The sequence below is a fragment of the Gracilinanus agilis genome, chromosome 6, assembly GCF_016433145.1.
Source record: "Gracilinanus agilis isolate LMUSP501 chromosome 6, AgileGrace, whole genome shotgun sequence".
NCBI lineage: Eukaryota > Metazoa > Chordata > Mammalia > Didelphimorphia > Didelphidae > Gracilinanus > Gracilinanus agilis.
In genome coordinates this window covers 36,057,692-36,084,232 of record NC_058135.1, presented here as the reverse complement: position 1 = coordinate 36,084,232, position 26,541 = coordinate 36,057,692, and the positions used below count along the sequence as shown (strand labels likewise).

Sequence of the window (26,541 nt, the reverse complement as noted above, 5' to 3'; positions counted from 1 at the left end):
GGGTCAAGTGACTTGCCCAGGGTCACACAGCTGGGAAGTGGCTGAGGCTGGGTTTGAACCTAGGACCTCCTGTCTCTAGGCCTGACTCTCACTCCACTGAGCTACCCAGCTGCCAGGAAGAAGAATGTGGTACAGAGGAACTAGGGGATTTGACAGGGGTGAGCCCTGGTGGTCCCCACCTAGGTGAGTGGCTACAGTATACTTCCTACTACAGCTGACAGTTGTCTCCCCCTGAAAGTTCTTACCCTTCTTTGGGAACTCATCTTTGACTACTTTGTGGTAGATTTTAGACAAGGTGTTTTCTTGTATTATATTAATGAATTGCTAATTAGGGTATATCTTATTTCTCTTAATTAAATTACAAGCTTCTTGTGTAAAAATTTAAAAAAAAAAAAAAAAAAAAAAAAGGGGGCGGGTCGGGTCGCGGCTCCCAGGATGCAGTTTGTATCAACACGGCGGCGGCGGCGGCGGTTGCCGTACCTCTGGGGGTCCGGACAAACCGATAGCTGCCCTTTTTGTGGTGGCAAAAAACTGGAAAATGAAGGTATGCCCTTCAATTGGGAAATGGCTCAACAAATTTTGGTATATGCTGGTGATGGAATACTATTGAGCTCAAAAGAATAATAAACTGGAGGAATTCCATATGAACTGGAAAGACCTCCAGGAATTGATGCAGAGTGAAAGGAGCAGAGCCAGAGGAACATTGTACACAGAGACCAATACACTGTTGTAAAATAGAATGTAACAGACTTCTGAACTAGCAGCAATGCAATGACCCAGGACAGTTCTGAGCAACTTATGGTAAAGAACGCTACCCAGATTCAGAGGAAGAACTGCAGGAGTAGAAACACAGAAGAAAAGCAACTGCTTGAACACATGGGTTGTGATGGACATGATTGGGGATGTAGACTCAAAACTACCACACCAATGCAACTATCAACAATTTAGAAATAGGTCTTGATCAATGACACATGTTAAAACCAGTGGAAATGTGCATCGACTGTGTGTGTGTGGGAGGTCGAGGGTGAAGGGGAAAATAAGAGCATGAATCATGTAACCATGTTAACTTTTCTAAAAAATAAAAATGATTAAATGAAAAAAAATAAAGGTATTCTAGTTCCACAGAGAAATAAATAATAAGTGATAAAAACCATTGCAGGAAAAATGAACTAAGGGCTCACATCCCAGGGTCTGAATTTCTTTCAATTTCATTCAATCAATAAGCAATTACTAACAGCTCTTCACTGTACTGGGGACACAACTTTTTAAAAACACAGTCCTTGCCTTCAGGGAGCTTGCATTCTACTGATAGGAAGGCTTCTGACAAGAAAGCATGGCTGCTGACACACATCTTCTTCAGGATAAATAAGTAATTACTTTATTATTTATCCTGAAGAAGATGTGAATACAAATGCTAATGCCTCAACAGGCAAGCAAATTAGAATGATACTACACTAAAGCTAGTCTTTTTGCCATTTTAGCCATGAAGGATTTGAACTCAGAACAATCATTTGTAGGATTCTCCACCCTCCTACTGCACAATAGAGTCTGAATCAATTAATCAACAAATAACTTCCACAATGGGCTAGTCTTGAAGATGTAAAGCCAAAAGCAGAGCAGTCACTGCTCCTAAGAAATTCACATTCCCAGCACTTTTCCAATGGTTATGTTATAGATTGTTTTTTCAAAAGGTTACTTCCTCATATCATGCAGATTACAAGCAAACACACATAGGCAATAAGAATTCCACTGGATTCATACCTTCATGGCTTTCTTTAACTGCTTTGCATCAAATACAGCTGGTGACGTAATGAGAGCCACCATTAGATGTTCAAAGTTGCCAGAGAGATCACTCTTCAAGTCATCTTTCAGCTCCTAAAACAATCACCCAAAATGAAAAATTTTAAATGCTGGACATTAGTTCTCATGGATGGGCCTATGGGAAAGGTGATATTCTCTGCCCAGGGTGGCATGCTCTTCATCCACACACCCAACTCACTTGTCAATGCTCAGTAATATTATCTAACATTTGAAGAGTCTCTTCTTTACCTACTCCAAAATCTGGGCTCAGGAACAAAATCTCTGAAGAGAGAGACTTCTTCAAAGTCCTTCTATATTCAAAATGACTTGGTTTTACCTTTGGTCTGCCTCATGCAGAAAGACTAAGGTTTTTGTTTTAAGTTTGTTTGTTTTTTTTTAAAAAAACCCTTACCTTCCATCTTTGAATCAATACAATATATTGATTACTACTTGCTGGTCATTTCAGCATCAGTCAGCTGGGATATGGTGGGCAGAATCTCTCTCTGATAAAAACAGATAGTCATAGACACAACCGCAAGGTAACCAAACTGAGGTAAGGTTTTTTTGTAATGGTCACCAAACACCAAAGCAATCCAAGCTTTATTACTGATGGGAGGGGAGAAGAGGGAAGGGGAGTATTATTTCTGTTTTGTACTCAACTCTCTTCTAATAGTGTATTTATGTGAATGCTCTAGGTTTAATGCTTAATGTCCAACTGAGAATTTTTGCCATGCTATTACTGCAAATGCTTTTGAGTGAATATGGACTCATAGAATACCGTGAGTTAGACTAAACTATAAGCCACACAAATGAGAAGTGCTGTCTCCCCCTTGATTAATTGGCTAAATTAATCCATTTTGATTAAGATCTAAATTTAGGAGACACCCTGGGTAATTTAGTCTATCTGCTTGGATCATTCATTATCAAAGGCTACCCCTTCCCCTTCCTCAGCCCTCAAACTATCAAGACGACAAGGATTCTCCGGTGGCAGGAAGACTGATGTCTGGGTGGTGGTGGTACCCTTGCCTCTTTGCCTTTCATTTACCTCCTCCCCTGACTCTTGCACCATTCAGACCTAATTAGAGCACTCTATTGGGAAGAGTCACAAGATTGGTCTCACTGCTTAGATGAGTTGGGACTCACCACCTCCAATTCTTCCTGTAACATGTGGAAGACACCACTTTGAGATCTACATAACCATTGTATCTTAGGGTTTTTCAGATCTTACCCTTAGCCTTAGTCATTCCTATTAATGAATCCTAATCTAGGAAGAATTCAGAAAATTTGGAAAGATTTATATGAAGTATGCATAGCAAGGAAAACAATTGACATGAATGACCAGCAATGCAAATGAAACAACTGAATTTTATATAATTATAATCACCAAGCTTGGCCCCTAGAGAAGAAATGAAAAAAAAATGATCCTCTCCTTTTGTTGGAGAGGCAAGGAATGTTTGGGTGTTGACAGGCACCACTAATATGTCATTTGAATTTGTTAAACTCTAGTGGGTTTTTTGTTTGTTTTTAAGAAAGACTCAGTGATTAGGCTGAGACAGGTCTATTTATGATTGAATCTAATATAATGGTAAAAGGTATTGATGAAAGTTAAATCAAATACTATAAAATAAAAATAACCCCAACATACAAATACAGGAATTCACCATGAATATCAACAGATCTCCTGAATATAAAATATGCCAACACTATTCCAAAACCAATATAATCAATATTTTACACTTTAACTCACACACAGCACATTACCTTTTTTTTTGAAAAAACTTTGTATCAGTGGAGACTTCATGTACAATTCCACAAATGATTCTAGAGCAAACCCTTACATTTTATTAAAGAATACATTAAAGGTTAAGTGACTTACTAAATGTCACCTATTTAGTAATGATGGAATGATGAAAAGGATTCCAATTTCTGGACTCCTAGTCTAATATTTTTTTCCACTTCACATCAAACTTGAAGTTCAGAGATACATTCATTCATTACCTTCCATATAGCAGATGTGATTATCTTTTTAACTCACTGTCACTAATTAAGTCTTACCTTTCCAGATGCTACTTGATATTCCTTAGCAATCAACTGCCTCTGTGCATGAGATCTTGCTGTCAGAATGTGGATAAGAGTTTCCTCATTGGTTCCTAGTTTTATAAAGAAAAATAACTGTATGAAGCCTTTCCCCAACATTGCTGAAGTCTATCTTGAAAACAATGATAATAATTAATGGATTATAACTATGGCAGAAACTTGGGCATTTCCAGTTTAATCTCCAAGTTCTAATCAGAGAAGCTTCATCCAGATGTTCAGCTATTCAGAGCATAACCCGAACCACATTTTTCATTTGCTCAAGTACAAGTGGGAAAGACATGCTTGCTTTGAGATAAAGGAGGCATATCCTATCACAGCATTAGAAAATAAATGATCAGTAGAAGGAAAATAAGATTGCTTTTATCTGTCTAATACAGAAAATAAGCCTAGCAACAGTACCCATTCAGATGCCTCTGGCCTCTTTGATACTGATAAAGGTAATATGAAATGCAGAGAGCATTGCTTACCGATTCCTTGGATTGCCTTCCGGATAGCTTCAGCATCTGCTGATGGGTTAAAACCTGCATAATCTTGAATGGTCCCTCTGTTTCCAGTCTACAGGAGAAGAAATAAAAATGAAATATTCTTTAAGTATGTCTTTCATAAGTATGTCTTTCATCAACTCTCAACCTGTGTTTAACTTGGATGCTTTTCTTCTATTTTTTTGGATGAAAACTGTGATTTTTTTCAGTGAAGGGAGCTCCCATTGAGGTAGCTCTATCAAAGCAAAGCAGCGCCCACATCACTACAAGAGGATTAAGATGTTAAGTAAATTGGCCAACATCCCACAGCCAGTACATGGCAGAGGGAGATTTCGAACTTGGTTCTTCCTGACTCAATCAATGCCCTATCCACTATAATAGTGGTAATCAAACTCAAATAAAAATGGGAGCCACTAAACCTTACATACAGATCTCTACCTGAAGCATATTGCATTAGAAAACCACATATTAACCTTGTATATGTTATTTTGTATTTTTATTTTCTTGTTAATTATTGGATAATTACATTTTACTCTGCTTCCTACCCCACTGAAGAGTTTTAGAGGGTTTGGCATCTTAATTATAGGTGTCCTCTTAAACGCCTTAATCAAAACTACACATTTCTTCAGGGCAATCTGCTTGATGTATCTGCTACCTGTTATTCTGCATGTCTTAGAGTATAAAACATGAATTATATAAGCAATAAGCAGATTTTCATTCTCTTCCTTCTATATATAATTGGGGTGATCAGAAGAACCCATATTTTTTTTTATAATGGATGTGTAGCATCAGCTGAGAAATCCTTTTCCAAGGACTTTGTTGACACTAAATTGTTTGGAATAGCACACAAGTGAAAAATGGCATGCATACATTTTAAGCACCTTCAGAAACCCAACTTATAACAACTACAAAGTTACAAACCAGTCACCTGGAAAAAAGCACCCAGAAAAGAAAACAAATTAAATGTTTTCAAGTTTCTTAAAAGTATACTGTTCATCTCTGAAAAGAGCAAAGAATTTCAAGAAGCAATAGTGAAATGGAGGCCCATTCCAGGCATGGAAGCTGTTATAGGTAATTTATAGGTTAGAGACAGATTTAGAATAAGTAAGCAGACAGTCAAGCAGAAGCCTGGATCAGACTGAGAACATTCTATCATAGAATGTACAGAGTGATTTGTAGGCACAGTGACTTGGCTGCAGTTGGGAGAGAAGGTTTGGCTAGGATATGGAGAATTGACATCTAATCAACCAAGCCTCAAAGCCTATGAATAGACCTTGGGATGTCACCAAGAAGAGATTAAATCTTCAAGCAAACCCTAGGTTGAGTGAGGGCCTGCCTGTTTGTTGGTGGACAACAAGCAGGGAACCTTTTACTCCCTAATCCCACTTGGATTACTTGCTGTTCAGAAGTGTTCCTGAGTCCAAACAACATCTGGAGACCATCATGGACCTGTTGCGTGAGATTCCCAAAAGCCCATGTCTCACTCCAGCTCAGCCAGTGCTGTCTGTCTGTCTGTTAGGTAGTCTAGAGTAGCCATCTCAACTGCCACCATTCTTGACAGTTGGTGACAGACCTTAGAAGTTAGAAATACTTTCCCTCCAACCCTATCCTTAGAAAACCATTTAAATAATTTTATAAAAACTTCCTTGTTATTCTCTCCCCCAGCCACCAAGAACCCACAGAGATTTTTAACTGTTTCCCTGTTTTTTTTGTGAATGTCAGTTACTAGTTATTTACCCCAGCCAAGATACTTTGTGTTTCTACTCCCTGTACCTCTAGTGTTTCTCATTCATCCCCCATTCCCCTGAGTTTCAGTTGTTTACTGTGACCCCTTTCCGCAGTGTGCAGGGTCCCTGTGGTGTTTTCCTTTCATCAAGGCCAAGTTGGACAAAAATACAAAGGTGGGAGATGGATAGTTCTCATGAATAAAGAATAATGGTTCAATGGTTTCACTAAATGGCTTTATATTGTAATGATTTTACTCGATTTTTTTCTCAAAATATTGTCAGTTAGGCAGAATTATGTAATATGTACCAGTACATTGCTGTATTTAGTTGTAGTTTTTCAGTCATTTTAGTTGTGACTGACTTTTTGTGACCCCATTTGGAGTTTTCTTGGCAGAAATACTGAAATCGTTTACTATTTACTTCTCCACCTCTTTTTACAGATGAGGAACTGAGGCAAACAGGGATAAGTGACTTGCCCATAGTTACATAGCTAATAAGTGTCTGAGTTTCAGATCTGAACTCACAAAGATGAGTCTTCCTGACTCCAGGCCTGGCAATCTATCTACTGCACCAGCTACTTGCTGTATTTACTTATTTACTGACCCTTTTGGTCACTATTTAATGTATGTTACATAAAAGAAGGACAAATAATTTTTAAATGTAATTTTAAATAGTATACTACCAATGTGGAAGCTCCTTCCCTCTTTACAGGAGCAGCAGGCTGCAGCTGTTGAATGCTGCCTATATTCTCAGATTTAGTTGGTATAATGTTTAGTTTGGCTAAAAGTATTTTTTAATTATACTTTTGTATAATTACTACTGACTAGAAGAGGGAGATGTATTTACAAATGAAGGAGATATAAAATATATCAATGAAATAAAAAAAAAAGAAAAACAGGACTCTAAAAAGGTAAAACAAAAATACCCACTTGATGCGTTTTCTCCATTCTTCAATCCCTCTTCATAGTTTGACTGTTACTTCATTATCATAATATGGTTTCTTTTTAAGCTGTTATGGATGGGACTTCTCTTTTTTTTATCATTCTCTAAGGTTGACTGTTGTCTTGTATTAACATGACTTCATTTGGTCTCTCCTCAAGCGCTTAATATAATTTTGGTGAAAGGCTATTATCTTGTCATTTCAAAGTGAATGGAGAATTAATGTTCCCACAAAGACAAAAATTGGATCTATGTCTGCTCAGTCAATAGATTAAATTGAGCAATCTGTTTCAATACAATATAATTTATGAAAACCTCAAAACACTCAAAATATAGAATTTTAGCTACTAAGGCAATTATAATCATTCAACAACTGTCTGTCAAGGTGCTCTGAACAGAGAACAGGCAAAAGACTAGCATTGCTAATAAAATCAACATGAAATACTTATAGTGTTGCCTCATACATTGCTGTATCTCTCCTTTTGATGATTTCCTTCAATCTCCTGGTATTTAGCTGGTTAGCTTGTCCCTCCATCTGCATGACTCAGTCATTTGCTATTTAACTAGTACAGAACGCCACTTGATGTGGAATCAGTCATTGTCAGCCTCTGATTATTTGAAAATTACATGAGCAAAGCTTCTCTTGCATTCTTGCCATTTTACTTTTTTTTGCCACATGCATAAGAGTGTGTACAGGGCTAGAGAAAGTAGTCACAGCAATTGGTTTTTGCTATTTGCTAGCAGTTCTGAGATTTGCCTTCCATGGGCCTGACACATTACTGTGTCCTCTTCCAAAAAATGAAAAGGTAATGACTATTAATTGACTTCTTATGTGAAAGGAGTCTTTTAATACCACCAAAACTTCAGCTGAAGTTCCCTACTATTGAATCATTCCCTGTCCTGGTTGCTTGACACAACCAGGGAGGCAGGAGTGATAGGGGAGGATAGGGGGGCCAAAAGGAAGCAGTTTTTACCTATTTTTCCCTTCTTTTTTTCTCTGTCTTTAGGTAATAGATAAAAACAGGGAAGATTCAGAGCCTTTAAACTGGCATCTCTAACCTGGCCCCTATACTGTGCTAATAGGAGAAAAAAGAAGCCACTATCAGAGCAATATAGTATCTAGGAGTCCTGGTGCTCCTAGTTAGCTTTTCTTAGGCATCTTTGTTTCCTTGTATTACATGTATCCTTGGGTAAATCTTATGCAACAGAAAATAATGCAAGAAGAAAACACTTAGTCATTTGGGTAATGATAACTTTGTGTCACCAGCTTCATCTCTGACAAAACCTCCTGAACCCATCCCTCTTCTCTCAAGTATACCTATTCTCAAAAGTTCCAGGACCGTGCTGCTCAATAATGTGACCACACTCGCTTACCCACTCTCACAACTGTGCCCAAAGCAGAGGTCTTACACAGAAAGCCATGTGCCTGGATTTTCTTAGTGAATACAGTGGAAAGAGCTCCCAGCAAGGCCTGCAACAAGACGATCACTAGCTTAGCCTCTCTGATTCCAGAGCCAGGGCATCAATCCAACACGGACTAAGGAGAGAGCATACAGCTACCTGCAAGACTGATCTGCAGCTGTGTTCTAGGGCAAGAACTGGGCCTGACTTTCTGTACCTTGTAAGGAGTAGACACAGAAGGCAGCCAGGAGCTATGCCACTCTAACTCCACAGCTAGGCTGTAGATTCAGTGTAGACTGAGGAAGGGACCATCTGGAGCTGCCCTAAATCCATGTGCCAGGGCAAGGAACAGTCATGGATCCAGCACAGATCTAGCCTGAAGCTATGTGCAGGGCAAGGTACCTGTATGGCCCAACCTAGAGGGGAAGGTCACAAATTTAACACTCAGGCTGGCTTAAGGCCTGTCTCTGACGGACCAGGGTAGAGTACAAGGTAGGGGAGTGTTCGCTTCTGTTACTCTGAGTTTGTAGATCTTTCCAGCTGACTGACAAGGTCTAAAGGGGCAGAATTAGTCTATTGGAGTTCTAACCAGAGGCAAGATTATAGTTGGATCACTCAGACTCAAAATCAAATCAGATTACAAAGATCAAACGAAGAAACCAAACATATCACATTGATATCAGGGAGGATTCATACCAGGAATGCAGGACTAGTTCAATATTAAGAAAATTATAAGTTAATTCACTATATAAATAATTTAAAAAATCTGATTATATCAATAGATGTGGGAAAGACTTTTGACAAAATACAACATCCATTCTTATTAAAAACACTAGAAAGTATAGGCGTAAATGGAGTCTTTCTTAAGTTGTATCATTCTAAAACCAAGAGCAAGTATCATCTGCAACAGAGATAAACTAGAAACCTTTCTAATAAAATCAGGGGTAAAGCAAGGATTTTTAAGCATTGTATTAGATATGTTAACTATAGCAAAAAGATAATTTAAAAACCTGAAGGAATAAAAACAAGCAACAAAGAAACAAAAAAAAAAGTCTTTACAGATGATATAATGGTATACTTAGAGAATTCTAGAGAATCAGCTGAAAAACAAGTTGGAACAATGAACAACTTTAGGAAAGTTTCAGGGCATAACACAAACCCATATAAATCATCAAGATTTATCAACAAAACCTAGCAGGAAGAGATAGAAGGAAAATTCCATTTAAAATAAAGACAATAAAAAATACTTGGAAGTCTATTTGCCAAAATAAATCCAGGGAAATATGAAAATAATTATACTTTTTTCAAACAAATAAAAGCAGATCTAAACAACTGGAAAAATATTAATTGCTCATGGGAAGGCCAAGTTAATGAAAATGGCAATGCTATCTAAGTTAATACATTCAGTGTGATACCATGCTCTGCTTTGGCCATGGAATGAGATGCCTAAAGTGATGGTGTAATCTGGTTAACAGCAAATACTGAGAAAGGAATGGAGTGGCAGGTGCTTATGGGGGACCACATTCCCCAATTCCCTAGTACTATTTATCCTTCAGCCTGAGATCTGCTATCTCCTTTTTATCTTCTCTGCCCTCCTCCCCTTCCCAACTCATAAGCTATCCCCAAATATACCCAAGTTTCAATAAACTATTGGCCAAAGAAGGAAAAAAATCCAACACTATGACAATCAAAATATGAAAGAACTATTTTATATGCTAGAAAAAAATAACAAAAATCATCTGGAAGAACAAAAAAGGTTAGGGATACAAGAAAATCAATGAAAAAATGTGAAGGAAAGCAGACTAATGGTAGCGTATTTCATACTATAGTACAAGGCAATAATCATGAAAATAATCTTGAACTGGCTAAGAAATACAGTAGTGGATCAGTGCTTAAGTACACAATTCAAAGTAGTAAATTACCATAATAATCTAGTATTTGATAAGCCCAAAGACACAGCTTTGGGGGCAAAAACTTAGGCAAAAATCTCTGGGAAAACTAGAAAGTAGAAATTAGGTATAGACTAACATCTCACACAGAATATCAAAATAAAGTTAAAATGGACAAATAATTTAGACATAAAATATATCATAAGCAAATTGGAGAGGATGTGGGAAAATTGGGTAGGACACTAAATTCCACTAATTTTTGGAATTGTGAGCTGGTCCAACCCCATTTTGGAGAGCAATTTGGAACCACACCCAAAGGGCTATAAAATTATGCATACCCTTTAGCCCAATACTCCTACTAGGTCTATATCTGAAAGAGATCAAAGAAAAAGGGAAAGGAACCCCATGTGTTTTTAGTAGCTCTTTTTGTGTTGGAACCAATTGGAAATTGAAGGTTGGCCCATCAACTAGGGAATGGCTGAATGAGTTATAGTATATTATTGTGATGGAATACTATTTTGCTATAAGAAATGATGAGCAGGATGCTTTCTGAAAAACCTGAGAAAACTTATATGAACTGATGAAAAATGAAATTAAGATAATCATGAGAACATTGTACATAGTAACAAAAAAACCAGCCATGTTGTAACAATGATCAGCTCTGAAAGACATCAGATATTCTGATCAAGACAATGATCCAAGACAATTCCAAAGGACTCTTGATAAAAAATACAATCCCCTTCCAGAGAGTGGAGTAATGAGCTCTGAGTGCAGAATGAAGCACACTTTTTTTCATTTTCTTTATTTTTCTTGACATGACTAACATGGAAATGTTTTTCATGATTTCACATGTATAATCAATGTCATATTGCTTGCCTTTTTAAGGGATGAAAAAAGAGAAATTAGAATTCAAAAAGGTTTTAAATTAATAATAATATACTTTAATGTAATTGTGAGATATTTAATAAAATGTATGCATAATATGTATGTATTTGTATATGTATGTGTGTATTTAAATATTATATGCATATAATATATAAAGATCAAACCAAAGAGCAGTGACTTTACCTTAATCATAAAATTTTGAGAACACTGAAGGTGTACAAATCCTTTGCTAGAGCTATTAGATATTAGAATAGAGATATTAGAAGAACGTAGTTCTGAATACCTGAAGAAAGTAGAGATAGGAGCTCAGCTAATACAAATTAGGCCCAAAGGAGGTCTCAACATTCACTCCAGAAGTACATGGAGCCTGACCATAAGACAGTTTTAATTTCGGATATAAAGCTGGAAGAATGGGTAACAAAAATATTTTTTATGGCACCAGGAAAGACAAATACACAATTAAAAATAATTTGCCTAGCAAAACAGGGGAGTGAAATGGACTTTTGTTGGAATAAGAACTCCCTGATTCATGATGAAAAGATCCAGAGTTAAGTAGAACCTTTGAAATAGAGGACTCAAGAGAAATATTAAAAAAGGTAACATGAGGAAACTTATAAAGATGGGTATTTATTTTGTAATAGGGGAGATGATACAAGTGCCCCACAGGAACCTAAGATTATTAGGGATCATAGAAAAAGTTAAATCAAACAGTTCATTTTCATGTTTTGATGATTTAGTAATGTTTTAATGATTTTAAAAGAAAAAATGAAAGTGAAGGGGAAAGGAAAACTAGAGAAGAAAAATGGGGGAGGGAAGATGAGAAAACCTTATTTTTTAACTAGAGGCAGAAGAAGAAAACTATATAAATGGAGGAGGTGAAGAGTAGATGACAATTGAACCTCACTTTTGAACACACACACACACACACACACACACACACACACACACACACACACAGATGTTTAGCCCGACAGGACACTTACAAAACTTGACAACTTGACAATAGTGTGCAGGCTCAGTGGATTGAAAGCCAATCCTGGAGACAGAAGGGTCTGGGTTCAAATCTGAATATTTCCTATCTGGCTGACCCTGGGCAAGTCACTTAACTTCCATTGTCTAACCATTACCACTCTTCTGCCTTGGAACCAACACACAGAATTGATTTTAATATGGAAGGCAAGGGTTAAAAAAAAGCCTTTACAATATATTAGGGAATAAAAGCCTCATTAGCAAATTTAGAAAAACAGAATTATTAACCATACTCTTTAGTGACCAATCTGCTTCCAGTTACATTCAATAAATCCAGGGGAATGTACTGGTTATTAGCCTTTACTATCCTAGAGTATATCTGGAACAGGATTATCACTTATTTATCATGTACTCTGAGAATAACTATGAATCAAATCTCCCTCCTCATTCTATGTAGTTGCCCAAAGAAGACCAAAGCAATTTGTTATTATTGTCTTCAATCTGTCAATTCATTTCAGTCTCCAGATTCAGACTTGAAGCTTTCATTTTTTTTCTTGGGTCTACTTTAGGAAATTTATTACTCACTGAGTCCAACTAACATTTAGATATATTTTGCTATCTTCTTCAAATTTTTCATATCTATATTCTTTCTGTTTTGACCCTGATTTATGTATTAAGACTACATAAAAAGAATCTGGTAGGATTCCAACCTCTTTTTTTACAAATAACTTATAAATATCTGAATTGAATTAATTTATTCTTTGATATTTTAATGTCATTGAAGAAAGATGTCACAAGAAGAAGGAACTGTTTAGTGTACATAACTTCCATGGAGTTGCCTTAATTTAGGCAAATTAAGATGCTTTAATTTCATCCATGTACAACAAGGGATTATTTTTTGTTTGTTTTTATTTCTTCTTTAATTTGGAAGTAATATTTATTTCTGCTTGGAGAGATATTAATGGATTTAAGTCAAAGATGATCATGGCAGAACCATAATGGACTTAAATTGACTTTGTGAGACATTTTTTAAAATGAATTTTGCTGGCATTTTTGTGTTAGAGGTGGTTTTAAATAAAAGTTTTCCAGTGGAAAAGTGGAGTAATAACAATGGTTAAGATCCATATAAAGTGCTTTACATATACTGATTCATTTGATCTCTGGGAAGATCTCTGGGTACTATAATTATCAACTCTTTTACAGATGAGAAAACTGAGGACATAGCACAATTAAGTGATTTACCCAGGGTCATACAAGTTAGGGGATCTCTGAGGCAGGATTTGAATTCAGGTCTTCCTGACTCCAACTCATTTTAATACAGATGTATTTGACCCCCAAATCCAGGACTTTATCTATCAACCACTTTATCTACACTGCCTTAAATTAGCCTAATTATTCCTTATTTAGAGTTACAGAATCAGAGAATGTTAGAGATGAAAAGGACCTTAATGATTAACAAGTTCATTATCTTATGCCAATTTTGTTGATGAAGTTGATAAGACCTGGAAAAGTTTAAATAACTAAATGAAAAACTATCTATCTCCACTCCCATTTCAGAGTTTTTTCAACGATGCCAAATTGGCTGCAAAAAAATGTTAGAAACATTTGCAATAAATAACCCAAAACATTCATGGTAAAAGGTCACCTAACTTTTGCCTCTGGTGTCCCCGGAAAAAAAACAAACAACCCATGCAATAAATGATGAATTCCTTTCTGGGTGAGAAACAGCTAAATGATGAACTAACTGTTTCAGGAATGTTAGCTGATTGAAAGGCTAACAAAGCTTTTTGTACTGTTGTCTTTTCTCTAGTTCGCTGTCCTGCTTGATCTCTGAGTCAGCTTTTAGCTTCTATTCACTGCAAAATAAATTCCTGGATAGTACATTCCTGAGATCACCAAAATCTCATGCAATGACGTAAGTTAGTATTGTTCCAGAAACAATCTTTTTTTTTTTTTCAAAAATCATGTTTGGGCAGAGCTGCACCTTTTTTAGACAGGAACTCTCCATTCCATGGGTTACACACAGGCTCTAGGGAGAAAAGTGAATCTAGAGCCAAAATAAATAAGTTAAGGAATGCATAAGAGAGTAACAGCTAAGTCCCTTTTCCTTCTTGCAACTATCATCTTCTACCTCCACCCAATTCTAAATTATGTTTCTTGATAAAAAAATCATTTTTTGTGACAGTGCAAAACCTTAGGCATAGATGAGATAAGAGTAGAGGGAAGAGCTTATGTGGTATTGGTATTATGTTGGATTTGAAACCAAAGGTCTCACATTTGGATACTGTTCCTTCAACTTAAAATCTGTGTAACTTGGGCAAGTCACTTATTGGTAAATGTTAAAAATACTATATAAATTACAACTACTAATCAACAAGATAGAGCAATTGATCAGATATGGGTGATACAGGAGAGGTAAAAGTCAAGGATGATCCAAGATTACAAACATGGGTAATTAGAAGGATGCTGGTGTCCACATCAAACATAGGAAGTTGTATTAATCATTTAGATTGAAGACATTGATGTATATACATTTTTTCAAAGAAAGACAAATTCCAAAAAGAGATTAGTGCAAATAACATAAAAATTTGAGAGTCATCTGCATAAAGATGATAATTAAACCCAGGAGAGCTGAGATCACTGAGAAAAGATATGAAGAGAGAAGAGGACTATATCCGAGTTTTGGAGTCTGGTCACGCTTCATAATTAGGAAAGGAATGATGTTGTAGCAAAAGAGACCAAGAAGTAATGGTTAGACAAATGGGAGAAGAATCAAGGGAAACAGTGGTTTGGTAGTCAAAAGACAAGACAGTATTCTAGAGATCAATAGGATCAACCATCAAAAATTACAAATGTCTGGTAAGAACTTAAAAAGAAAAATAAGTCATCTGGAAACAGAGGCACATGAACTAAAATGAAACATTATGGACTAAATCCTACAACCCCAATCCCTCTCCAGATGAACTGGCTGAAGTGGAGAGGGAAGGGATGTATGATGTTCCCACAGCAAATGCATGGTTAAACAATGAAAGGAAGATAACTTCTATGGTCTCAGTGAAAGAAGATAAGCTATAGGAGAAAGGGAGAAATGGTAAAGCAATCAAGAAGAACTAAAGAACACAGTAGTGGGAAAGGGCCCCAGTGAAGGGCATTTCCAAGTATAGTTTGTAATGAGAGATGAGGATTTTCCAGTGGATGTAATCTTTAGTGAGTTTGTATACAGGGAGATAATTTCATCTGAGTGTATTGTCTCTGTGGATAACAACCTGTCACAGGAGGAAGGAAATTAGAATTCTTGTGGGCAACCAAATTTAGAAAGGTAGGGGGGCATTGATTCAAAGAGGAAATTGCAGGGCAAATAGGAAAGAGAAAGATCATGGGGAGGGCTCATTTTCATATCACCTTTAAATGGTGCCTTTCCTCATTCCCACTAGTTACTTCCCTCCTTTACCAATTATTTTGTACTTAAGAACTTATTTTAAAGAAATTTTAAATAAACTTCAGGTGTCTCCTCTGATAGAATATCCTGCTTAAAGGCAAAGATTATTTCATTTTTTCTATATCCCCTGTTTTTAGTGCTCAGCCATATGAAATTAATAAATACTTGTTAATTGATTTAAAGCAAGATGGTGTGATATCCAACTCACATGTAAGTTCTATGGGTTGCTAACATCTCTCTTGTGTCTGGAGTCTATAACATCTAAAAAGAGAGCTTGTACTTTTTGTTGCAATAGGAATATTTCAGCACTTAACTGACTTTTTCCAAACCACTGGGAAGTAAAATTGTTCATATAAAATCTGGTCAAATATAGTGAGTCTCATTAGGGACTAACTAGAATGAGAATATTTGGAATATGTCAGGGATAAGGAATTGAAAAGGTAACTGGTGCCACTCTGACTAGAGTATATTGTTGAATGTGATTCAAGAGGAATGCTAAGATGGGGTCAAAAAGAACTGTTTAGCTCATTGCAACAAGCGTGCTACAACACTTCTGCATTGTGCAATGGAATGGCACACAACAATACACACTTGTCAACCAGTGCCACACAATGACACCTAACACACTTGTGTCAGACAACTGTGTAATGCACACACGTGTCATACAATAACATGTTTATGGAATGTGACAACATGTGAAACACTTGCATTCCATGAGAAGTGTGATGACATGCCTGCCACATACCCCACACTCGTATCACGTGCATTCAACAACATACCTTTGTCAAGCAACATATGTAATGGTACACTACAAACATGCATTATGTATTGATGTGGCCATGCCATCCAAAGAAGTTGCCTTGTCATGCAATGCCATGCAAATAGCATGTCTGTGATACACAATGGCATGCTTCCAACATGAAATGATATTGTGGTGTCACCAATAACATGTCAGCATTGTGCAAACACTTGCATGCAATGCAACCATGCATCATTCGAGGATATGCTCATGTCAAGCAAACATGCCTGTGTCATATACTGCCATGCAACCACACATATATCATGCAAAGGCACACCTAATTAATACAACAACATAGATTTTCTCAAACTACTAGAACCTATTTTCTTCCCAGTTCTTTGCTATCACAAAAAGGAATGGCATGGATATTTTACTGTATATGAGATCTTATATTTAGCTTCCTTGTGGTATAACATCTGACTAGCTGAATGAATTAATGTGAACATTTTCATTCATCCTAAAAATATAATTTCAAATGTTGCTTTTTCAGAGTTTCACCAATTGTGTATTAGTGTGCCCATTTTCCCATAATCCTCCCAACACTATTTACAACTTTTGTCATTTCATTAAGACCCTGGGAATTAAACAAAACATCAGAGTTGCTTTGATTTTTATTTGTCATTTAATTTTTTTTGGTCGTTATTAGTGATTTGTCACACTTTTTTTGCTGACAAGTTTGTGATGTTACATTTCAAAACTGCTTGGTTTATTTGTATTCTTTGCTCTTGATCAATATATGCTTTTATCAAAGAACCCTTGAAGGTTTTGAGGCCAGGATTTTACAGATTTGATATCCAGGAAGATGACTATGACTGTCACAATAAATCCTCTGGCATTAGTGTGGAACAGTGAATAGAGACTTTCTTTTGGAAACATGAGATAGTTATTGCTATCCTAACTTTGACACTTGTTTCCTTTTGGAAGGAACCCTTCCAAAAATATTTAATTTTTCTGAGTTTGTACATCTGTATAGTATGGATAATGCTCAAAGCACATGAAAGGATTGTTGTAACTGAGGTAGTCATAATATGTTGCTATTGTCAAAATCAGCATTGGGCATCCGCCCAGCTCTCACCTGTGACTCCAAGAAGTCTTAGCTTACAGTGTCCATAACCCAGTAAACACAGGGCCTGTGTTTGTGCAATTTTTTTCTATCCCCAGAGCTTAGATTTAAAGCAGAATGAGACCCTAAAGGCTAGCTAGTTTGATTCTCCCATTTTATGAATGTTCCTCATTCCTACTGAAGACTAGAGTTGCCAAATTTTATCAATTCTACAGTTTCTAGCATCCCCTTCTCTCCACTCACAAAGGTACCACCACAGATTAGGCCTTTATCACCTCTTGTTTGGATTATTGTAGTAGCCTTCTCATTCATCTTCCTGAAGGCTTTTCCCTCTCTACTTCCCACAACTCTCCTTCAGCCACCTAAATGATTGTCTTAAAGCTCAGGACTGACTCTTCTGTTCCCCAGTGTCTCCTTGTTATCTCTGGGCTCAAATTCGACTCCTCTGTTCAGCATTTAATGTCCTTTCTCATCTGGATCCTATCTGCCTTTTTGAGGCTTATTATATAATTCCCCTTGAAACCCTCTTCTGCCTAGCCAAACTAGCCTTCCTGCTCTCTCTCACCCATGATATTTCAGCTTCTGTCCCTTAACTAACTCTTGCTGCCTCGCTCTTCTATCCTCTAAACAGGATCCCCCCTCAATGCCACCAGAATCCTTAGTGGACTTCAAAGTGGATTTTACACTTTTCTTCCCTCCATGAGTTCTTTCCTACTGGTCTACTCCAACCTTGTAATTACCGTGTGCATATGGCAGTGGGTGAATAAGAATGCTGGGCCTGAAATCAGAAAGACTTCATGAAGGGGAAAGGAAAAACAAGAATCATTTAACCATGGAAATTTTTTCTAAAAAAAAATATAAAATATTCAAATCTTAAAAAAAATTAAAATTTAAATTAAAAAAAAAAGACTCATCATGAGTTCAAATCCAGACTCAGATACTTACTAATTATGTGATTCTGGGTACAAAGACCCTGTTTGCCTTAGTTTCTTCATCTATAAAATGAGCTAGAGAAGGAAAAGGCAAACCACTTAAGTAACTTTGCAAAGAAAATTCTAAATGGGGTCATAAAAAGTCAGACATGAATGAAGATGATAGAACAACAGAAGCGCATCTTGTAGAGAAAGAAATCTTTTTCAGATGAAAGACTATTATGTTATATTTATCTTTGTGTCCACAACACCAGATACGCAAGTTATCTGGCACACAGTAGGCACTTAATAAAGGGTCTTGATAGTCCAAGGTCACAGCCATAATAAGTGGCAGAGCTGGGATTTGAAATCAGGTCCTAGAATAACAAATTTGGCCCTCTTTAGATCCCTTTACCTCTCAATTTCTTCTATCATAAAATGGGGATACCCATGCTAACATGTATTATAGTGATATCATGAAGATGTTTTGTAATAAAATGTAAATAAATAAATAGAAATAAATAAATAGAAGTGAAATAGAAATAAATAAAGTGTAATAGAAATAAGTCAAATGATCACAGTGTTCTAGGGCAATTAGATAATTGTTTAGAAGACACCTTGAAGGCCATCAAGTCCATCTCTTTCATTTTACAGATGAGGAACCTGAGGTGACCTGTGGTGTTTTTTTTTTAAATCCCTACTTTCTGCTTCAGAATGAATACTATGTAATGGTTCCAAGTCAGAAAGGCAGTAGGGCTTGGCAATGGGGGCTATGACTTGCCCAGAGTCCTATAGTTAGGAAGTGTCTGAGATCAGATTTGAACCCATGACTTCCTATCTCTAAGTGTGGACCTCAATCCACTGAGCTACCTAGCTTCCCCCTCTCAAAGCTTTTTAAAGAAATTACATAGCTGGGAAATGATGATGATGGCAATTATCAGTGATAGTGGCAGTGATGGCAGTTTAGGCTCTTGAGCTCATATGGAGTGGCCTTAGACTGATTTGGACAGCCAGGATCCCTATGAGATTAAGAATAGCATAATGAATTCCCTTAAATCATTCCTGTAAAGCCTCCTATGGCACTCCCAGTATTCCCCAAGTTTCTTCACAGCCTCTGCTTCATGTTCCTCTGTGACATTTTCCCTGGATTTGAAATCTAGATCCAATTCTTCCTCAACTTCCTGTTAAGGACCCTTTGTGTAATTGTGTGATTTCCCAATATTTACACAAAGAAGAAACATGCTAGACAGGAAGCTGCATCCACCCTGATAAGAAGGCCCTAATCAAAATGGGAAAAATGCTTCTATTAGGTGGATCATGAAAAAGCTAATGTTAAAGTTAATGACGTAGATCTTTCAGCTATGGGGTAAAAGATCTTAGAAGCCAAAAGAACATCCAGTGTGTGCCTGTGCATGCAACATAATGCAGTTTTTGAATGAAGTTGTTTTTTTTTTTCCATCCTTTTCCTCTGTCTTAGAATCGGTATTATACATCAGTTCAAAGTCCTTATTTTCAATATTTTAGTTTATAATAATAATAACTCACGTTTACATAGTGCTTTAAGGTTTATCTAGTGCTGTCCTTGAAACAATCTCAAGAAGTATGCATTTTACAATGACCCAGGACATTTCTGAGGGATTTATGGAACTACAAGAGAGGAAACACAGAAGAAAAACAACTGCTTGAACACATGGGTTGAGGCGGACATGAGTGGGGATGTAGACTTGAAACGACCACACCAATGCAACTATCAATAATATGGAAATAGGTCTTGATTGATGACACATGTTAAAACCAGGGGAAATGCACATTGGCTATGGGGGGAGATCTTTTGGGGAGTGAAGGGGAAAGTAAGAGCATGAATCATGTAACCATGGAAAATTTTTCTAAAAATAAAAAATAAAATAATATAAAATAAAAGAAGTATACATTTTACAGATGAGGTTCAGGGGGATCAAGTGACTTACCTATGATCAGTATCAAAGAAAACAGATTTCCAGACTCCAAGTCTAGTACTCTGTATCTCACAGACTCTCAGAATAGGACCAATATTTTCTTGTAATTGTTCCATCCCTATCTCCCTTCTTTCCTAATGTCTCTTGACCTCTACTACCTCCTCTCCTCCTTGGCTTCCTTCTCTGTTTCTCTATTTTTTTTAATTAATCCCACTTTTTGCTGTTTCTCTAACACATTTACTCCCTTTCCTCCTTTTATTCTCTTTTCATGAGATGAGAGACAGAAATAAATGTAAATATGGGTGCCATATATGCACATTGCCTAGAATTGAGTAGATGTTCAATAAATCCTAGTTGAGTTGAATTCATGGGTCATTCCTGTGTTTATTTTGCCTGGCCTCTCTCACAAGATGGTTTTAATGTTTTCTTTTTGTTTTAAAAATCACTTTCTTCGTGTGTAGCTAGCTTTCTTTGAAATACTTTTGGTTTATTATTCCAAAGAGTCTTCCTTACAAACTTCTTTGCTTTTTGTTTTTGAAATCTGAATGGTCAAGGAAAAGTGGAAAACCAGTAGACACAAAGGTCAGTGTGAAAGGAATATGTTCATTTTGGCTGAAGATCTCAGGAAATCTAAGCTTTGAAAGCTTTGTTCTTTACTCACCCACACCGATGCCATGATATCCCACTTTCACTTCAAGCTGAGGATTTGTCCACCTATTAAAAATGAGAAACTTAATAAATTAAGTATAAACATTATAACTACAATCCCTACATCAACTTTTTCTCTTTAGCCTCAATATTCAGAAGGAAAAAAAGGAATTTTTTCCAAAAGATTAAAATAGGACATTAAATTGAAATAGTATGTTATTGATATATTTCTTCATTCATTCATTCCAAGAAACATTAATTGCATAACTGCTACATGCACAGAAGATGAAAAAGATATAAACCCTGACTTTGAGGAGTTTGTAAATTTTCCTTCTATAAAATTGAATTAAACTATGTTGAGCCTTGACTTCTCTTCATGTAAATCAGAACCTTCTGAGACCAAAAAAGGCCCATGTGGTCTTCTCAGACCACATCTATAATTTTTCTCCCTCAGTGTCTAATTCTATGACATAGCATAAAAAAGTCAGACTCTTCTATAGAAGGGTGCCCAATTGACTTTCACAAGTCTTTTGACCACGCTAATAAAGAACACAACTCCTAGAAGAAGTTCTGGCAAAGAATCCAAGACACATTCCCTACAAGAGGATACATTAAATACATTTAATGAGTCATTTTCAGGTCTGGTTGAGAATTAAAATACCTCCTCTCCACTACAGGAACTGAATCATTCCTTTTCTGCCCCTGTTCCACACTGCCCCCTGCCAAAAGTTAGCAGGAAACAATACTACAAATCTTTTGCCTAAATTAATTTTTAATTGGAAGGTTAAAAAAGAATTTTAGTCCAATTCTAGTCTAACACTACACTGCCCCTGATTTCATCTTAGAATAGGCTTAATATTTTATTTGTTCTGTGATTAGGAGCAAGCTACTCAATTATTTTTATGGTGGTTACTATTATCATATATTACCATAGAGATAATAATGCTTGGGCTACCAACCTCCCAGGAATGCTGTGAGGAAAATACTTAGTGAGAGCAAAGGGTAACAAGAATTTGTTAAGTACTTACTATGTGCCTGACACTATGCTGGGTTTTAGATTTATGAGTAAATATAAACAAATATTATTGCCCCCAGAAGCAGAGAAGTGACATTACTTAATAAGATATTTATTAAAATTAAGCCAATCTGGGAGGGGCAGTTAAATGCCTCAGTAAATTAAGACCTAGACTTAGGGAAGCCCTGGGTTCAAATTTGGCATCAGATATTTCCTAGCTGTAAGGTAGTCTGGGCAACCCATTAAACCTCCATTGCCTGGCCCTTACTGCTCTTGGAACCAATTTGCAGTATTAATTCTAAGAAAAAATGTAAGAGTTGAAAAAAATCCAGTCTAAATCAATCCAAGCAATATAATAAATGCCTACTATTTACAAGGTGCTATGCTAGATGTTAGGAATAAAATGACCAAGTTTAATCAGTAGAATGGATTAGAAAGTGAAGAGCCTGGAACCATAGAGAAGGTCCCTCCATATCCTACTGGGTGCTAAGTCCTATCAATTTTACCTTCACAGCACCTCTTGTATAGATCTGCTTTTCTCCTCTGACACTACCAACATTCTGATAAAAGCCTTCATTATCTCATGCCTAGAGAGATAAATAATAGCCTGTTGGTAAGTCAGCCTGCCTCAAGTCTCTCCCCCATCCACCCAGTCCATCATCCACTCGGCTGTCAAATTAATTTTCTTTAAATGTAGATCTGACCATATCCTCCTCCTATTCAATAAATTTCAGTGACTCCTATCACATTTAAGATCAAATATAAAACCCTCAGGGGCAGCTGGGTGGTTTAGTGAATAGAGAGCCAGGCTTAGAGATGGGAGGTCCTGGATTCAAATCTGACCTTAGACACTTCCCAGCCATGGGACCCTGGGCAAATTACTCATTGCCTAGTCCTCCTCATGTTTCTGCCTTAGAACCAATATTGATTCTAAGACAGAAGTAAGGGTTTTAAAAAAATATTCTATTTGGTTTTTAAAGACCAGTTTTTTTATACCTTATTTTCTTCCACATACTCTGCAATCCAGTGGCACTGTCCTCATTACTGCTTCTTGAATTGAACATTCCTAGTATTTTCTCTGGCGCTCTCCAATGCCTAGAATTGTCTCCCCTCCTTATCTCTCCCTCCTGGCTTCTCTGGTTCCCTTTAAGTCTCATCTCTGAAAGAAGCCTTTCCCAGGTCTCCTTCATTTTAATAGTTTCCCTGAGATTATCTCAGATCTCCTGACCTATAGCTACACATTTATTTACACATGGTCTCCCCCATTAGAATGTGAACTATTTGTGAACAAGTTCTAGTGTGCTCACTTGCCTTAATGAATATATGCTGACACTGAGTTAAAACATCCCTGCTTTTGTCTAGTTAACAGAATCTGAACCCAAAGGTGGTAGTAGAAGTAAAAACAATGATGGATACAGGAAATATTAAAGAGACAGGCCTGGATAGGACCAATGGGAGTTGGTGACTTCTCATGTGGAAAGTGAGTGAGTATGAAAAGTCAGAGATAACACAGAAGCTAATAGTAGATCACTTGAAGATTGATGGAAATAAAAAACTCTAGAGGAGAAATACATTGGGGAATGATAGTTTATTATGGACAACAATGAGATGTCCTGGAGGTAGCTAAAAACTGATTGAAGTTCTGGAGAGAGTTGGTGATATGGGAGTCATTCATGTAGATATGGTTCCTGAAGCTGCTAAAATGAATGAGATCACTGAGAGAGATAAGATAATGGGGACATGACTTGCTTACACATAGCAAGGCAGGAGGAATGAAGCAAGCCAGGCAAGATCACCTAGGAAGAGAGATAAAGAGAACAAGGAGATAATAAGCCTAAGTGGTAGAAGTGGTAGAAGGAAGGAAAGAAACCAGAAAGGAGACGGAGGAGTGGCTAGAGAAGTATGGAAAGCATCAATGGAATGCCAAAGGAAGAGAGCATATCATGATAGCATCAACAGTGTCAAATTCTACAGGCAATGAATTAGGGTCCAGGAATTCACATTCCTTGAAAGAATTGTTTCAGCAAAGTAGCAGAAGCAGTAGGACCATAGAAATAGAGCTGGAAGGATCCAGAGAAGTCATCCAATCTCTGAATATCCCTCTAAAATTCACAGCTAAATACTGAGGTAGTATTTAAGTCCAATTTTTCCTATCTCCCCATCCCTCCCTTTATCTGGTATATTACACAGAAGTGGGGAGAAAGAAAAGGACATAAAAAAACTTCTTTGTTTGAAACTGGGTCTCCCTATCTCATCCAAGCTGGAAATTCTATGGCCACTCACATGTCATAGCCCAGTACTGAGAAGTATGGAAACTTTGACCTGTTCTTATCCAACCTGGATCATCAGTTTACCCCTCCTTAGGAAACCTTAGTCTTCTTGGGCCTCTCTATATTGGTGTTGTACTATAATTCAAAAATCCCAAGCTCAATCCATCCAGCATCCTTAGCCACCCAGCAATAGAGATTATAGGAATGTGCTATGGAAAGGAAGAAAAGATGGGGCAATGATATATGTATAGAGCAGAGGGAAAGGGTAGATTGAGGAACAGGTACAAAGAAGGTAGTGGAGAGACTGCAGATTAAAAAAAAAAATTTAACTAGAAAGGTCCTTGACAAAGATATGAAAGAGGTTGTGATCAAAAGCCTGAGAAGCTAGACTTGGAAGAAAAAGCATGTTTTCCTCTGGAGAGAAAGGAATGAGGAGACAGGAAAAAAATATGAAAAAGTTTTCAACTCTCCACCTATAAGTCAATACACAGAAGTTAAGGGTTTAAAAAAAAAAGTTTTCAACTGTAAGGTAGAGTGTTGGATTTAAAATCTAAGGTCCTAGCCTTACTGTGTTACTGGGCAAGACACTTACCAAAAAAAAAAAACCCAACAAAAAAACAACAAAAAAATCCATACATCTATATGTGTGTGTGTGTCTGAGCCTCAGTTTCCCAGTCTGTAAAATGAGAGGATTGAACTAGATCACTCCTAAACCAAATCTCCCTCATCCCCTGGCATAGTGACCATACAAAGTAGAAAGCATTTTACAAATGTTGAACCATTGCACAAATTGAAAAATAAAAAACATGGAAATACACTGAAACTATAAGCTTACCTTGCAGGCTTTACTGAAAAATTACTATTACCATTTGAAGGCTAAAGATTTAGGAGTCTTGTGGATAATTCGAAGTCAGTAAAGGTCAAATGAATTTTTTTTCGATATGACATTGTATTTCGATATGACATACTTGTATTTGGTAAGCTCAAGAACAGGTCGGGCTAAAATAAATATGCTTTGACTTCCTTCTCCACTCTATTTCACAAGCAGCCTCGGTTAGAAAAGAGCTTTTGTTGTTAAATTCTCATCCTCCCTTCCCCCGCAGGTTGGGTTTCCCTGCAGTGACCAGACTAGGAGGAGCTGATTGAGTGGCAGCGGATCAAGGAATGCTTTTCTCATTTCTTTTTGGGACCTGGTAGACAAAATTGAAGCTTTCAAAGGAGAGCTTTGGAGCCCGGGCAGGTAGAAGAATGGGCGAGGGCGAAGGTCTGCTCCTCATCCACACTAACCTTTTTCAGTTGGCTCGAGAACACAAAGGGATGAGGAGCATCCCTTCCCCCTCGCCCATTCTTCTACCTGCCCGGGCTCCAAAGCTCTCCAAAGTTACCGAAACGCCATCAAAGCGCAGTCAAAACCCCGGATTCTTGCACTTGGAAAGGACAACTCAGTAATTGACAGTGAAATGGTAGGAGCCCGATTTTTCTGCAACTTTTAAAAAAGTCTCATCTCCCAATTTCTCGTCACTCCTTGCTGTTGCTCTTTTCGTTTACCCGGAAGGGTGCCCTCCCCCACAACAGCGCTTTAGGTGCCTGGGCTGCGAAGTTACTAGACATTTTGCAGTCTTTCTAAAAGGAAAAGAGTGCTATGATTCTCTGAAGCTCCTCTCACTCCGGGATGACCCCCCCCCCCCCCCCCGCCCTCAAACCTTTTCCCTATCATTGCTTCCATCCCGGAGCATCCTCTCTCTTGCTAACCGTCTCCCAGGTGAGAAGGAAAACTCCGCGGTCCCGAGCCCGAGAGGCAGAGACCAGCGGCCTTCAGCACTTCTCCACAGTTCTCCGAGGGTCCCTCTTACCTTTGAAAGCGTCTAGCGGGGCGCAGGAAACCACTAGCAGAGACTTGCGGGCGTAGAGGAAAGACTAGCATAGGCGGGGCGGGGAGGTGGCTTGGGTCAGTCCCCGGAGGCCACAGTCCCTCCTCTTCCGTGAGTTGGCCCCTTCCTCCACCCGCTTGAGGCAGGACTTCGGAATCTCAACCTGTCCTACTCCCATCCTGCCGCAATGGCCCTGCTCACTACCTCCTCTGCTTCTCTCCCCTATCTTCTGCCCTCGTACACCCTCTGTGCCTTTCTCTGGGACAGCTCCCCCTGACTTAAGCTAACACTATACAGGTACTTAAGCTAACACTATACAGGGTCTCAATCAGTCTAGCAGTTAATCACACCAGGTATTCATTTAGCACCGCTTGCTTGCTA

At 37.6% G+C, this 26,541-nt stretch overlaps 1 protein-coding gene across 2 annotated transcripts in view; it reads right to left on the bottom strand.

The window, feature by feature from the left end:
• ANXA3 (annexin A3) overlaps window positions 1-26,191 on the bottom strand; it is a 75,821-nt gene extending 49,630 nt beyond the window's left edge. Inside the window, exons 1-5 of one of the 2 annotated variants that reach the window (XM_044680280.1) lie at window positions 26,143-26,191; window positions 21,018-21,070; window positions 4,365-4,452; window positions 3,856-3,950; window positions 1,762-1,875 (exon numbers count right to left, since the gene is read on the bottom strand). In XM_044680280.1, the coding sequence (XP_044536215.1) occupies window positions 1,762-1,875; window positions 3,856-3,950; window positions 4,365-4,452; window positions 21,018-21,032 (312 nt within the window). In that variant the 5' untranslated portion in view covers window positions 21,033-21,070; window positions 26,143-26,191. Of the gene's footprint in view, window positions 1-1,761; window positions 1,876-3,855; window positions 3,951-4,364; window positions 4,453-21,017; window positions 21,071-25,992; window positions 26,031-26,142 lie in introns of those variants that run through there. The other variant, XM_044680281.1, reaches the window with a different exon arrangement.
• Window positions 26,192-26,541: the final 350 nt, after the last annotated feature.